General features: G+C 40.3%; 1 protein-coding gene across 2 annotated transcripts in view; it reads right to left on the bottom strand.

Annotated features, from left to right (window-relative positions):
• Positions 1–1,884: 1,884 nt before the first annotated feature.
• Positions 1,885–16,147, bottom strand: part of LOC116780088 (ceramide transfer protein-like) — a 129,005-nt gene continuing 114,742 nt past the window's right edge. Inside the window, exons 10-17 of one of the 2 annotated variants that reach the window (XM_032674571.1) lie at positions 15,821–15,913; positions 15,195–15,269; positions 10,076–10,171; positions 5,456–5,588; positions 5,272–5,342; positions 3,888–4,016; positions 3,306–3,435; positions 1,885–2,012 (exon numbers count right to left, since the gene is read on the bottom strand). In XM_032674571.1, coding sequence (XP_032530462.1) covers positions 1,885–2,012; positions 3,306–3,435; positions 3,888–4,016; positions 5,272–5,342; positions 5,456–5,588; positions 10,076–10,171; positions 15,195–15,269; positions 15,821–15,913 — 855 coding nt within the window. The remainder of the gene's footprint in view (positions 2,013–3,305; positions 3,436–3,887; positions 4,017–5,271; positions 5,343–5,455; positions 5,589–10,075; positions 10,172–15,194; positions 15,270–15,820; positions 15,914–16,147) is intronic. The other variant, XM_032674570.1, reaches the window with a different exon arrangement.

Raw genomic sequence — 16,147 nt, 5'->3', positions numbered from 1 at the left:
CCTCGTCCCAGGTGCAGAATCTGTCACTTGCCCTTGTTAGACTTCATACAGTTGGTGATTGCCCAGCCCTCTAATTTATCGAGGTCTCTCTGCCGGGTGTCTCTGCCTTTGAGGGAGTCAACAGAGTCTGCCAATTTAGTGTCATTAGCAAACTTAGTATAGCTTCGAGTCCTGCATCCAAGTTGTTTATGAAGATGTTGAACAGAACTGGTCCTAAAATGGAGTCCTGAGCTTTAAGATGGAACTTTACTGAAATCCAAAAAGATTACATCAACTGGCTTCCCTTGATCAACTAGGTGGGTTACCTTGTTGTAAAAGGAAATTAAATTTGTCAAGGAGGACTTTCCCCTCATGAAGCCAGGCTGGCTGTGACCAATGACTGCATTGTTCTTCAGGTGTTTTTCAATTATTCCCAGAATAGTCGTCTTCATAATTTTACTGGTCAGTGAAGTGAGACTGACAGGTCTGTAGTTTCCAGTCATCTGTCTTGTCCTTCTTGAAAATTGTGACAATGTTAGCCAGCATCCAGTCAACTGGAACCTCTCCAGATTCCCAAGACCATTGAAAAATCATTGAGAGAGGCCTCGCAATGACATCAGCCAGCTCTTTGAGTACTTTTGTATGAATCCCATCAGGTCTCATAGACTTATAGGGATCCAGGTGGAGCAGCAAATCCTGCACAAGTTCAGGGATGACTGTGAGTTTATCATTCTTATAGTCAAGGTCCTCCAGCTCAGGGCTCTGTGGGTCCCAGAGCCCATCATTGGTATTGAATTCTGAGGCAAAGAAAGCAGTAAACAACTCTGTCTGCGTACCTGTTTGTGAGGTGACTGACCTCATCAAGCCACAGACCAATGTTATCTCTGATTCTCCTTTTGCTGTTAATATATTAAAAAAAGCCCTTTTTCCTGTCCTTCACAGCACTGGCCAGCTTGAACTCTAATGGAGTTTTGGTCACACAAATTTTCTCCCTACAGCAGCAAGCAGCATCTCTGTAGTCCTCCCATGTCACCTGACCTTGCTTCCAATGTCCATACACTTTCTTTTTTTGCCTTAACTCCAAAAGAAGATCCCTGTTCAGTCAAGCCAGTCTTCTGCCTTGCCTGCTTGACTTCCGACATTTGGGAATTGCCTGCTCCTGTGCTCTTAGGAGGTGGTGCTTAAAAAGTGACCAGCATTGATGGATTCCAGCACCTTCAAAAGCATTTTCCCAGGGAAATTTACTCACTAGTTCCCTGAGCAGCCTGAAGTCTGCTCTCCTCACGTCCAGAGTTGAGGTTTTGCTGGCACTTTCCCTTCTGTCAATGGAGATTTTAAACTCAATGGTTTCATGGTTGCTCTGGCCAAGATGGCCAGCAATCTCCACTCACAAGACCCTCTCTGTTAACAAGCAACAAATCAAGGAGGGCATCTTTCCTAGTCAGCTCATTTAGTACCTGTACCATGAAGTTATCATCCAGGTGTTTTAGGAATCTCCTGGTGTTCCCAGTTAATATCTTGCAAGTTGAAGTCCCCCATAAGGACAAGCGTGGTTGATTTACAGGTGTCCCTTAGTTCCTTGTAGAATAATTCACCAGTGTCGTCATCCTCACTGGGTAGCCTATAGTAGACCCTCACACTTTGTTTGTCCCTTAATCCTTACCTAGAGGTTCTCAACTGCGCCATTGCCAACTGTAAGCTCCATACATTCCAGTCTCTCCATTACATACAATGCCCTAACCTGCCCTGCCTATCCCTCCTGAAGAGCCTGTAACCATCCACATATATTAAATATAAGCACTGAATTCATGCTAGAAAGACATTTCTAGATTGCCTACTTCTGTTTGACCTTAAATATTTACAACAGTAAATCAAGAATAAAAAAAAAAAGTATACCTGCTAATATTAGAATAAAATAGGCTTTCCTGCTGTTTTCTCTTGCACATATGATGTAAAACGCTTTAAGAATTTTGGATATTCTCGTTTTGCCACTGCCCGTAACACTGATGCTGGTGCCCATCCTCCTGGGTTCACTACGAGTAGACAGGAAGCCAGACATTGAAATACAACAAATCTGCTAAAAGCTAAAAAAGAAAATTTAACTTTGTATTCCTGCAATTCTTTCTGAAGTAACAGGAAAGAATATTCAGCAGAATTTATACCCTTACAGCTTGTATTGCAGCACTTTCTACTCTTAATACTCTAATTCAGTCCAGTTTTACGATGCTACTATTTAGGAAACATTAAATGTGATGTGTTATGTTTGGGGAATGCCCAAATGAAAGACTATATTCTTTAAGTACTTCCAAAAAACAACAGAAAGAGAGACTCAATCTACTTCTCATTTCAAAGAAAATAGAAGTCAAGCCTTAACTTTTCAATAATTGCTGCATTTGCCTGCAGAATTGCTACGTAGTCAATGTCTTACAAATTATTTTTAAAGCACTTCAAACAAAATTTGATCTGATTATAAAATATGCTTAAAGTCACAGGTCAAGTACTTTGCTGAAAAAGATGCCACTTCCCATATAATCACAGTTCAGAATTTGTCAATGAAAATATATTTTTTTAAATAATTGTGAAACTTCTAAATAGGAAACAAAGGAACTTACCCCCAGAGTTTAACAACATATAGTATTATTTGTACAGGATTTAATACAAGTTGTATCACTCCTATATGGTAAAGATTTACTGAAGCCAATTTTCAGACTGTGATTATTTAGTAAGCCATGCAATAGGTGGTCAAAAATAATAAGCAGGTGAGAGACTCAAGGTGTTTTGCAGCTGCAGCAGAGGAGATAATAGGTATGAGGTTCCAATACTATAATACACTGCTAAATACTGAGTACAGTAACAATACAGTTTGGTTTTGCTAACTTTGCAGTCAAAGATTCTGTCAGTTAAAAAAAAAGTATGTAGACTACATTATACAGCTTGCAAACATCCTTTCACAAACATGAATTGTGGAAAAATTTGACAGTAATACATGAATAAAAAAAACAGATTATTACTAAAACTAAAAGCTTATGCCAAGTCATGCCAGTTGCAGACATTTCTTCTGCCCACCCCCCTCCATCCCAAGGTTCTGTACTTAGAACTGAGCTGCACATTACTTTCATTTATTGCTCCCAAAATGCCACACAATGAAAGATCCCATCCAGTGCTTGATGTAGCACATTAATTCAAGTACTTGACCATGAAGACCACAAGTGTGATCCTATATATAAATTTAACAGAAAACTGCATCAACCTTTTTTTTTTCCAGTATTCAGCTCCCCAGAGTTAGCATATATCATTAATGTTGTACTGAAAAATTTTAGACTTACCGTTAGCTACATATGTAATCTTGCATAGGATATTGTCCCTGTTTATTTCCTTGTTCCCCTCTGGCGGGCTTACTAAAGTCTGACAAATCATAGCAATATTTATTTTGGCACGGACACAGCGATTGTTCAGCTGTCAAAAAAAGGAAAGCAACATTTATAAGCTTCTAACTAGGTGTATTTCATCATACTTGACTGTTAACATTTTAATTTAGTATAAAGTCTAAGACACTCCAAAAAATTATGTTTCAGTTATACAAGCCTACCCCCATGTCTGACAATACTGAAGAGTTATTTATTTGATTCTATATGAAGGAACCTCAATTCTTTAAAATGTTTTCACCGGAAATTTTGCTTCCATTTGTATGCAACGCCTTAGATATGCCAACTGTTGAGATAAGATAAGAAAGTTTTTGGCTCAAAATGCCTTCATCAGGTCATTGCATCATCTGGTATAAACAAACTGTAATTTTGCATATCACCCCCTTCTCCCCCCTACCCCTCTGTATTGCAAGAGCATCACACCACATAATAGAAAAATGGCATCTTTAAAGCAGAACTTGATATAATGAAAATAATACTTACAGGAGCATTGTCGTGTTCCACAGAGAAATTGCAAACAATCCATGTTTCAGGATCATTTTCACTGAATGCTGGTATCTTTCTGATGGCAGACAAATACAGCACATCCCTTTGAGAAGCCGGCCACACTCTCTGCAGAGAGACACCTGAATATAAGCTTTTCCAGTTTTGTAAATTAAGTACTTACTATCCTTAGACAAAGGAAAACAACAAACAAGGCAAAACAGGTCAGTCATGTTATTAAAGTAAAAAAGTTTATTCAAGTTAGTAATTTCATGCAATTTTCAAAACTGAAACAAAACACAACTGTTGTACAGATGTGTATGAGGTTATATGGCTATACTTAGTTTTAAAAAGTTAAGGCAAAAGTTTAAGGTCTTTGAAAGGCAGGGACCAAGTTGCAATGACTTTTTCAGTAGACAGCCAGGAAGAGGCACTTCCCCTCCTGTTCTCTCAATCTCAGGTTTACATTTTAATTAATACTTGTAAGTTACAAACTGAACTAGTGGTTAAGTTTAAATAGATGCATCTACAGTTATTTATGTCTCCATAAATATGGTGAGAGTGCAAGAAATATTTATAACAAATATTATTTCAAAAAATTTCTACTTTAGTGAGACAGAAGCCATTTTCCTGACACTCAATAGGGGAAAAAAGTCTAGCTTTTACCACAACACAACACTCTGTGACTATACAGTTCATACTTATTCAAAAATCAGAGTCTGCTATTACAGTAGTTTTAAGGTAACCACATTACCAGTAAAAAAAAAATAATTCTTTTAATATTTGAGTATAGTAATACTTGCAATCATGCAAGATTAAAGATGAATGTGTACACTTCATTCTCAATTTTTTAGAACCTGTTAGGTTACAGTTATTGGGTTATAAGTCAAATGAACATTTCAGTAAAGCTACATCAGAACTGGTTGGGGTAAAAAACCATAATGAAGTTAAAAGAACAAATGTTGTACCAGGACACCTCATAATGCAAATGCAGATGCCAACTAATCATGGTCAACAATAGTTTGCATTATTGCAACAAAACATATGATACAGGGGTATGGGTTTCTTCCTTGTAGTCAGTGTCAATTTATTGCTTCAGTTTTCTTGAGATGATCCTTGTGTTGCTGCCAGTGATACACTTAAGAGATTAAAAACAGTCCTTGTTTGTTATTACAAGCTCTATCAGATACATACACAACCAATTATGCTATCAAGTCAACTTTGAAAAATTTACAAAGTTGCAGTTTAATAGAGAACTTGTTCTGAACTGTTGTTCTGGATAATATTTTAGGTTGTTAAGATGTTAAAGTATTTCAGAATAGATTAGAACACATATGCCCCAGAATGTTGCACTAAGGTGTGTATACAGGTGAAATGTTATTACCTTATGCATCTGGTAAACAATGATGGCATTATCAGCTAAATTTTCCACAACATGGAAATTTTCAATTGTTGCTAAAGGGGAAAGGAAATAAAAATGCATCAGTAAACAAGTACAGATATTAGGTCAGTGTTATAAACTGTATGACTGCTGATAAACATGCAAAGCTTAAGAAATGATTCCTTACTTTCCCAGTCATTACGAACATCGACATTCCAGAAGTAGTGGCAAACTTCATGCCCTGTTACCCCTTTAACAGCATGCGTTGCTTTCAAAGGATCTAAAACTATTCCATTCTCTTCCACCTCTCTTCTGTACACCTATGGTCAAATACATAGAAAGAAATGCAGAACAAAAATTGTCAAAACTGTTCATGTCTTAATTATTTAAAATTTCGTCAGCTTTGATAAAAACTGTCACAGGTTTGAAGAGATGTTGGAATTTTTTTTTCCCTAGGGTCCCGTCCCCGTCCCCTGTCCCCCCGGCCCCCCCCATCTGTTTCTTCTGGGATGGGGGGAGTCGGGGAGGGGATGGGGGCGGAGCAGAGCCGCACGTGCTGGGTAGCGCGGGAGCGGGGAGAGGGGAAGGTCTCCCGGGGAAGCGCAGTTGCCGCAGGGACAGCTGGGGGAGTCCTTTGTTTGGGGGTTTCTGGGTTTGGTCCGCCGACGGGAGCTGACGGGAGCCCGGGTTCGGCCATCTCCTTTTCTTTTCCTCAGAGGAAGTTTTTTTTTCCCCCACGGGACACCTCGCGGAGGACGACTGAGAGAGACCGACCTATCTCAGAGCGAGGTATTCTGCCTTTGGACTGCCTGTGAGAAAAAGGACTTTTTTTTCAGTGCTGGCTGCAAGCACACGTGGCTGCGAGCAGCTATTGGAGTGCCGAGAGAATCCTGCCTCCCCCCCCCGGGTTGCTGCGGGTTTCTCCCCCCCACCTGGGGAATTGGGACTTTGTTTTGTTTCTTCTGAAAGTTTTTGACTGCACCATTTGTTGTTTATTCAGATTTTGTTAAAAAAAGCTGTTTCTTTTCCTTTTCCACACTTCCACCTGAAGTTTCTTAATTTCTAAGTTGTAATCTTGTTAAACTAAGACAAAAACTTACCCAGAAGACTAACAAATGACTAATTTGCCATGCGAGTGTTCTCTGGTAACTACCAATGCAGATGTTCTTGCATGGCACTTCACATGAAAATACTAGTACTTTGAAAATTTCTACTCCAAAAATGATTTAGAGAATCACAGAATATCATGAGTTGGAAGGAACCCACAAGGATCATTGAAGTCCAACTCCTGGCCCTGCACAGGACAACCCCAAGAATCACACCATGTGTCTGAGAGTGTTGTCCAAACTCTTCTTGAACTCTGTCAGGCTTGTAGCTGTGACCACTGCCCTGGGGAGCCTGTTCCATTGCTCAACACCCTCTGAGTGAAGAACCTTTTCCTACTACCCAACCTACACATTCCCTGACACAGTTTCATGCCGTTCCCTCAGGTCTTATCCCTGGTCACCAGAGATCGGCCCCTGCCCCTCTGCTTCCCATCGTGAGGAAGTTGTAGACTATATGAGGTCTCCCCTAAGTCTCTTCTTCTCCAGGCTGAACAAACCAAGTGACCTCAGCTGCTCCTCATATGGCTTCCCCTCTAGGCCCTTTACCATCTTCATAGCCCTCCTCTGGACACTTTCGAATAGCTTTATATCTTTCTTATATTGTGGTGCCCAAAACTGCACACAGGACATAAGGTGAGGCTGCACCAGTGCAGAGTAGAGCAGGACAATCACCTCCCTCGATGGGCTGGTGATACTTTTCTTGATGCACCCCAGGACACAGTTGGCCATCCTGGCTGCCAGGGCACACTGCTGACTCATATTCAACTTGCCATCGACCAGGACCCCCAGGTCCCTTTTTGCGGCACTGCTCTCCAGCCTCTCATTCCCCAGTCTGTACATACATCCAGGGTTGTTCCATCCCAGGTGCAGAATCTGGCACTTGCCTTTGTTAAACTTCATATGGTTGGTAATTGCCCATCCCTCTAATTTGTCGAGGTCTTTCTGCAGGGCCTCTCTGCCTTCGAGGGAGTGAACAGCTCTTCCCAATTTAGTGCTGTCAGCAAACTTACTAAATATACCTTTGAGTCCTGCATCCAAGTCATTTATGAAGATGTTGAAGAGAACTGGGCCAAGGATGGAGCCCTGCAGAACCCCACTAGTGACAGGTCACCAGTCTGATTTTACTCCATTCACTATTACCCTTTATGGCTGACCCATCAGCCAGTTGCTCACCCACCACATGATGTGTTTATCCAGTTGTGTGCTGGACATTTTGTCCAGAAGGATCTTGTGAGAGATAGTATGAAAAGCTTTACCGAAATCCAAAAAGATTACATCAACTGGATTCCCTTGGTCAACTAGGTGGGTTATATTGTCATAAAAGGAAATTAAGTCTGTCAAGCAGGACTTTACCCTCATGAAGCCAGGCTGGCTGTGACCGATGACTGCATTGTCCTTCAGGTGTTTTTCAGTACCTCCCAGGATAGTCTTATTCATAATTTTACCAGGCACTAAAGGGAGACTGACAGGCCTCTACTTTCCAGGGTCATCCCTCTTGTCCTTCTTGAAAACTGGGACAAGATTAGCCAGCATCCAGTCAACTGCGACCTCTCCAGATTCCCAAGACCATTCAAAAATCATTGAGAGGCCTTGTGATGACATCAACCAGCTCTTCAAGCGTTCTCAGATGAATCTCATCAGGCTCCATAGAGTTATATGGATCCAGCTGGAGCAGCAGATCCTGCACAAGTTCAGGATCAACTGGGAGTTTATCATTCTTACAGTCATGGTCCTCCAGCTCAGGGCAGGGGGACCCCCTTAGCCCATCACTGTTGTTGAAGACAGAGACAAAGCATTAAACATCTCTGCCTTGTCTGTGTCCCTGTTTGTGCGCATAAAGCAGTGACAGAAGCAGAGCATGCTCCGTCATTGCCTGCTGTTTGTCTTTGTTCGAACTGCAAGAAGCGAATTGTTTTGACTGTTCAAATAACCATGAGTCGGGGGACAGCAGCACCTGCATGCGGTACTGAGACTGGTTTCATGTTAAACGTGTCGTTGCTACGTTGTTACCACACACCGTAAGGCACGCCGCCTCCGACCCTATATAAACAAGTGCCTAAGACACGCCCGGTGAAGAGATCGAAGACACGCCGCGGGATTGGGGCGGGGGAAGGGGGGAGGTGCCGCGCGGAAGATCGAAGGCAGGAAACCCTGCCTCCCACATGCACCGCGGGATACGCCGCAGTCGCCACACTCGCAGATCTCCACATTCCGGAGATCGTAAACGCACTGAGCCGGGAAGAGGTCGGGGCTGAGCCGCACAGACTAAGGCGAGAAACCCTGCCCCCCCCACGCCGCGGGCACGCACACGCTGCTGCCCGGCACACACCATGGGCACACACACGCCGCTGCCCACACGCGAGCCGCGCCTCGGCACTACCCGCTCAGCACCGCGACCAGCCCGGCCGGACCCAGGACGCGCCGCAGGGCCTACGCACACTGCGAGAACTCCATTCACGCTGCAGAGACAAAAAACCCGAGAACGAACCGACAGAGACTCCCCCATCACCAAGGAGGAGATCCAGCGCAGTTCATGGTGGTTGTAATCTCTTTCCTGTGCTTCTTGTAATTATTCTTAGTTTTTCCCACTTTTCTCTATTTTTCCTTCTTTCTCTCTCTGCCTCTTTTTATAGTCAATAAAGTTGAATTATCATTTTGATACCAACATTTGACCTTGTTTGTGTCTTAATCTCCCTTTTGGGTATATTCGAACTTAAATTCCTCCCTGCATTTATGGATAGAGGCACACTTTGCCTCTCTGTACCTAAGCGGGTTGGAACAGTGAGGTGACCATTCTCATCCTGTAACAGGCCGATGTTATTTCTGCATTACCTTTTGCTATTAACGGATTTTAAAAAGCTCTCTTTATTGTCCCCCACATTTCTGGCCAGATTCTACTCCAGTTGAGCTTTCACTGCACAAATTTTCTTCCTACAGTGGCGAGCAACATAGCATCTCTGTAGTCCTCCCACATCACCTGACCTTGCTTCCAATGTCCATACACCTTCTTTTTTGCCTTAGCTCCAAATCTTCTGGACCTGTTTGTACCAGTTGTGTGGTTAACATCTGGCAAATTGAAGTCTCCCATAAGGACAAGGGCAGTTGATTTGGAAGTGTCCCTTAGTTCTTTGAAGATTAATTTATTGGCATCATCGTCCTGGCTAGGTGGTCTATAGTAGACTCCCACAATGACATCTCCATTATTTGTCCCTTAATCCTTACCCAGAGGCTCTCAACTGTGCCACTGCCAACTGTGAGCTCCATACATTCCAACCCCTCCATTATATACAATGCCACCCCCCCCTCACCTGCTCTGCCTATCCCTCCTGAATTAAGCTACCTTATTTATCACTATGCACAAGAATGCGTATGAGCACAGTGGAGTAGCAGACAGTAACTTGCTACCATATAACATTTTCGTACATTGAATTTACACACCATGTTGATACAAAGTTTTGAGTGGAAAATGAGAAAGGAATCAGTAAAGACAAAGCTATTGCAAGTATTGCATAAGATTTTGCTGAATATATATATTAGAATCTGTAGCTCTTGTGGTCTCCAGTCGTAATTAAAACAATGCTATTCTCTGAGAGAAGTTTTAACAGCATAACTTGCTTAGTAATAGTATTCAAAGAGAATAAAAATATCTGTCTTCACAACATATCATCTTATATCAATTAAGCAAAAAACCAAATACTTACCTTCATTTCTCCTTCTTCTACCACTAGCTGCCAATTGGCATCTCCTCCTACATCTTGCAAGGAATATGTCATATGGTTTTGTACCATTTCTTCCACCTTTAAAGGAAAAAATACACATTTTTAAATCATTCCTTTCATCTTCTTGGTACAGTATTGGAAACCATAAGTCAATACTTCAAATCCTGTGCAGGAGCTGAACTTGGACAACAGAGCCTTCTATTACAGGTTAAGATCAAGCAGATCTTGATCAGGCAGATCAGGCAGATCAGGCCTTCAGAAGCAAAAGCCAAAATCTTGATTCGACTTCCAACTTCATTCTTTATGGGTACTTCCCTATCCTTCCTTTGCACCTTTAAACTGTCAAAACTCACAATTTCTAAGACAGTTTTATTTCAGCATATAGGAAATTACTTCCAGTATCTCCAAATAGAATTACAATGCATTGTAAGACTTGAAAACCAATATTCACTGAAGAGCATTTAAAACTGATGGGGAGGGGAGGAGACAGACAAACAAGCTCTAAAAAGGTGAATGCATATCAAAAGTTACATTGAAACAGCAGTGAAGGAAACAGTCATGAGAAAAGCATGCATATTCTGTTTCATTGGCATCTTTGTACAGTTGCCAGCTAGAAAAACAGAACAGAAATGCTTACATTCAAAAAAATTATGATGATGCAGAGACTCCACTATTATAAAATATGCATTTAAAAATTACTTAGCAAGACAGTTGCATGCTTTTCTTAAAGGTCAAATATTTGATACATTTTTATCAAGCTATGTGAATACTTTTTGTTTTGTTCCAAACAATGTGCATGAAAATGGGGGGTGGGACAGGAAATGTATTTTTATTTTAAATCTACAGTCTTATTATATGTTTCTTTTGTGTCTGTCTCCCCCATTTCCAAATCCTATTCTCCCCCAAATAAAAAGAGACAAAAATATAAACTATCCATTCCTGTGTAATGTTTACAAGTGCTGAAAACAATTTAATAAATTTTTCCACCTAAAAGGTAGGTGACTACTAAAACTCATCACAGCAAATAAGTCTATGTAACTGACACTATTTTCCTGAATCACTAGAAATACCTTTTTTAAAAAGGAAAAGCATTGCAAGCAAAGGTTTGTCAATTGACCAACATACAGATTAGTCTAAGAAGTATATAATCCCAAGATTAATAACCTGAACCTATGAGTGGTTTTTGTACAACTAGAAGAAAAAAAAATTGAATCAAGTCAAAATCCTCAAAGTACAACATACAAATAAAATTCTTTCGATGGAAATACTACTTTATCTTATTTTAACTATAGAATTTTCTACAGAAACTAAGTTATTAGTCCAGTTTTGGGGGTTTTCTTTATTTTCTTTAATTTCTTTTTTAGTTATAATGAACTATAAACGTCTATAAGATTTGTGTTTCTGCTTTTAGACAGACCATCTTTTCCTGCCACTTACTAACAGGTTTCCTACCAAATATTCTTCCAATTATTTTTTTTCCAGTGATACAATGACACAGTACAATCCAAGCCAGGTAAGAACGTGGGCTATTTAAATATTCAATTTACTAGCTCTAGGTCACACTTCTTTCAGAAGGGAATCCTCACTATGCTCCCAATTTTACCTGCAACACCTTTACAGTCTCTATCTCCTCCCCTAGCTCCTAATCTATTAGGGACAAAGCTGGCTTGTATGTGTTTGTTTTGTATTTTGCTGCTTTTTGCTTTATGCTAAATGCAGAGGGAGGAGGAGAATAGCAAAGAAAGAAGAGAATGAGGCATTGACAGGAGTATTAGAGAATTATAGAATATCCTGAGTTGGACAGGACCCACAAGGATCGAGTCCAACTCCTGCACAGGACAACCCCAAGAATCACACCATGTGCCTCAGAGTACAATCTAAACAGTTTAGGACCTTTGGAATTGTTCAGCATTTAGCCCCCGACTTCCTCTGAAAACGTGAAAGGTGTTTTTTAGGTTTTTTCTCCCTCTCTCTCCCAATAAAGTTTCATTCCTGCTAATACATCTTTCAGACAACTTCCCCTTAGGTTTGGGAAAGGAGAGGTATTATCATTGCAGCTTTCAGAGGAGAGCAAATGTTTTTTGCTAACAATTACTTCTATTTGACCAAGTAATTGCAGTGCCTACAACTGCTTTTTGCATACTACCTGTCCAAACTGTGATCTACCTGCTGGTCATTGTCAACCTGCACCTATTTCAGGTACCACATTAGGCACAGAGTCAAAATTCACATCTTCTTCCCCAGTGGGGTGGCTACACTATTACCTCTGGGTTCCTGGCAGACTACAGGAATGGTCTGCAAAAGTACCTCTATCCCACGCAGTCTTGGTCTGAACATTAAATGGGCAGTTCTTCATTTAAAAGGCCCTCAGAACATCTCAATCTATTTTAAAGTCTGATAGTCTTTTAAAAGGAGAAAATTATCTGCAACACATTTGCAGCATTTTAAGCCCACAACCTCCTACTCAACTGGCAGAGACAAATCAATGCCTTTCTGAAAGCACATTGAAGAACCAGCTCCCGTCAGAATATGTTGTCCTGGTTAGAACAGCTGGGACCGATTCATCACTGAATGGGTATAGCCCAAACTGTGTATTCTATAGCCCTCCATGCCATTTCCCAGAAACTGTTGTCAGTAGAGGCCTGCGAGGTGGGGGGGGGGAATGTTCCTGAGCACCCTCATACCCTTTTATGGAATTCCCCGCTCTGAGGGAAGGACTAAACACCCTTTTATGGAATTCCCCGCTCTGAGGGGAGGACTGAACATTCCTACCTGAACTGGAGAGTATATAAACCTGGAGTTTCGGAACCTTTTTACCACTGGTGGGATCCAGAGGAGGACTGCAGCTCATCGCTCTCAACCTGCAGCTCACCACCACCCTCGGCCGGACTACAATTACCACTTTTGGCTGGACTGCAGCAGCTCTCCCACCAGTAGGTTTTTTTCCCCTCTCCCTTTGCTTTGGACTCAAAGGAGGGCCCAGGTAGCACCGCTTTGTTTGTGCCCCGGGGTGCTGGGTTGTACATTTGGGCTTTTGTGGGTTAGTGCCTGTTGCTTGTCTGTGTGGTTGTACTTATTGTATTATTTTATTAAATTGTTATTCTGACTTGTAATCTCTCTTTGAGTTGGCTTGGTTTCCTCTGCTGGTTAACTTTCAAACCAACACATATGTTTATGCTTATCAATCTTAAAAACAAAGCTGCAAGTTTCTACTTGACCTTTTACCAAGATTTCCTTCATATAAATGAAGTCTAAAAGCAAGTCTCATTTGTTCAGAATCAAGATTTAGCTTGCCTTTCCAAAAGCCAAATCCTCAGCCTGGGGACAGAGGACAATTTCCTAATAATAAGGTCTACAGCAGGTTGTCACCAAAAGGTGTGCTGCTTTTCTCTTCATGCTCTCAGTTGTCTTTCACCAGCTTGTTAGCTAGCAATGAAGCTCCAGAGCAGGTGGAGCAACTTACTGAACTGGCAAGTTTGCTCTGGGGAAGATATGGGGAAAGAAGGGGGCAGAGGGGAGTAGGTTTCTTTTAAGTTAGCAGGATCATTCTTTCTGTAGAGTCAGTTAACTTGAAATCACATTCTAAGACACTGGGTAGTAGCTTCTACATAGTATAATCCCTGCAGCTGCTGGAAAGTGCAACACCTTGACCCCATAATTCAGTCCATTTGACCCTGAACTTTAATGTCAATTTGCATTATTGTGATAAGGACCTGATCAACCTCAGATTTGTTTTTAAGTGATTAGGTTTTCAACCACACTAATGGTCTGATACTCGGGTTTACCATATGGGTCCACAAATGTTATCCCAGGCATAAGAGATGAAAACGAAAAGGTTCATGTATTTTAATAACTATGCGTTTCCCTTACATTGAACTGGCAATGTAGCCTGATAGACAACCAGTTTTCTATCTTTAGAATCAAATTTGCTTTCTATTACTTGATTTCCCTCCTCCTCCCAAACAAAACCAAACTTGAATTACTAACGTGACTACTGGAGTACCAGTAGATCAGCCTATTAGTGTTGTGCAATATGACTTGCATACTTTTTCCCCTTGTGAGAAGTTCAAATTCCAGAAATTAGCTGACTGTAATAAGTCAAGGCAAGTGTTGGGATTTCAGTCCAACAAGCAAGTCCTTAAGTGTTAGGGTTCTGCTCACAAAGCTGGTGGCAAGGTATGCAGGTAGCATGATTCCAGGCTCTATTAATCAAAAGAAAATCCATTCCTTCTATTCAAAAAAGCAGTCTGTTTGCAGTGTTAGTTAATAATTTAAAAACAAACAAACAAACCCCAAAACAACAGATCCCAGAAGGAAGACCCATATTCACAATCATATGGACCACAGCAGAAGGAAAGTAATGGCATGAATGCTATGTCTGAATGATTTTTTTTTTTGAGAATAAAGACAAAACACATGAATTTATCTAATTCAACTCTATGATCTTCAGAGCAAGCAGCTAGAGTAATTTTGTACATTACTAGAATATGTCACTACAACTAAATTCACTTATTCAGGATTTCAGACACTTTCTGAAGGATAATTGAATATATTGGAATTCTTCAGTAAAAGTTCTCATATCCATAATCTCATTTTTTAACAACATACTTTATGACCTTTTGGTAATAAAACTAGTTATAAAGGTAAATAATTATAATAGAGAACCTTAAAATTTGGTATCTTAAAGTTATTACAAGTAACAATAAATTTTAAAGACAAAATTAAACCTTTGCTTTAAAACCATGAAAAACTATTCAATTTGAAGCAAAGACCATCTCCAGCCCATGCAAAACAGATGTTATTTTATTACTTTTGTTATAATCAGAAATGCAAAATTTTCAAGTTGTAGGTACTTTTATTAAAGCTACTGAAATTGATCCAACAGTTTCACAAGATTTGGGCCTCTGCACAAGTAATATGCATGCAAGCAGAATGTAAAAAGACAACCATTTAATATAGAAATAGATAACTCCTTTTTTTTGATCTCAACATACTAGTTTAAAGCAAACAGTGATTTATGTAACAAAAAACCCAGGTTCTAGAGAAGAGGATGAAATGCAGCAAAGATACGCAACCCCCACTCTACACATTAATACAGTACCTGGGTGCTGAATCTGTGAACATCAAAGGCACTGACTAGATCAATGGAAGACATGGAGGAAGAGCGACTATAGGGCTACCAGAGACAGACAAAGAAAAAACCAAGTAATCAGAACAAAGGCACAACAGAGCATTCAGTACCAACTTGTAAGCACAAGATAATGAAGAAAACAAAAAGCACCATAAGCAGCAAACACAGCGGCAAATGCTGATTTCATGCACCTATTATGTATTATGTTTCCATTAACACTAAAAAAAAGTCAATTGATCTTAATGCAAGAGACTGGATTTTTTTTTCCATCAATTGAATGAATTTTGGTGAAGGTATCTTAAAAACACTGAGGTTAGCAAGTTGGGTTTTTTTTTCTTTAATATATTTTCTAACTGACCAGCTTGATACAAATCAAGAGTATTCTAAATAGATACTGAAATCAGGATTTTTTTTAGCCAAGACAGAAAACAGTCCTTCTCCAATTCCAGCTACTTCAATTGAAAATGAGTAAACCACTGAAAGTTATACTAGAAACACCTAAAAAATAATTTAAAAAAAATAAATCAATCTTACCTATCCATATAAAATATACAAATATACAAATTATACAGAGGAGATCATGAGAAATATCTTACCTTTTGGACAAATCTATGAGTACCGACAGCAGAATATGCATCTCCAGAAGGTAAGGATATTGGCCAGTATAATCTGACCTTTTCACTTTGGGACTGCAACAAAATAGGTTTCATTACTGGTAGTCAGCTGCTACTGGATGGACTATGAAAGAGTGAGGCACCTTCAATCTATATAGTGGCTACAACAACTAGTACTGTCCATGACAGACGTTGTCGTCATTCTACTGGAGTTCTCAGGAAGAAAATGGGCCTAGAGACTGAATTACCCATTCATCTATACTTCAAGGTATATTTCTATGTTAAGCAAAATAGATTGGCAGCATTACA

This window comes from Chiroxiphia lanceolata, chromosome W, assembly GCF_009829145.1.
Source record: "Chiroxiphia lanceolata isolate bChiLan1 chromosome W, bChiLan1.pri, whole genome shotgun sequence".
NCBI classification, from domain to species: Eukaryota; Metazoa; Chordata; class Aves; order Passeriformes; family Pipridae; genus Chiroxiphia; species Chiroxiphia lanceolata.
The sequence above is the reverse complement of the archived record's forward strand: the minus strand, read 5'-3'. Positions and strand labels throughout refer to the sequence as shown.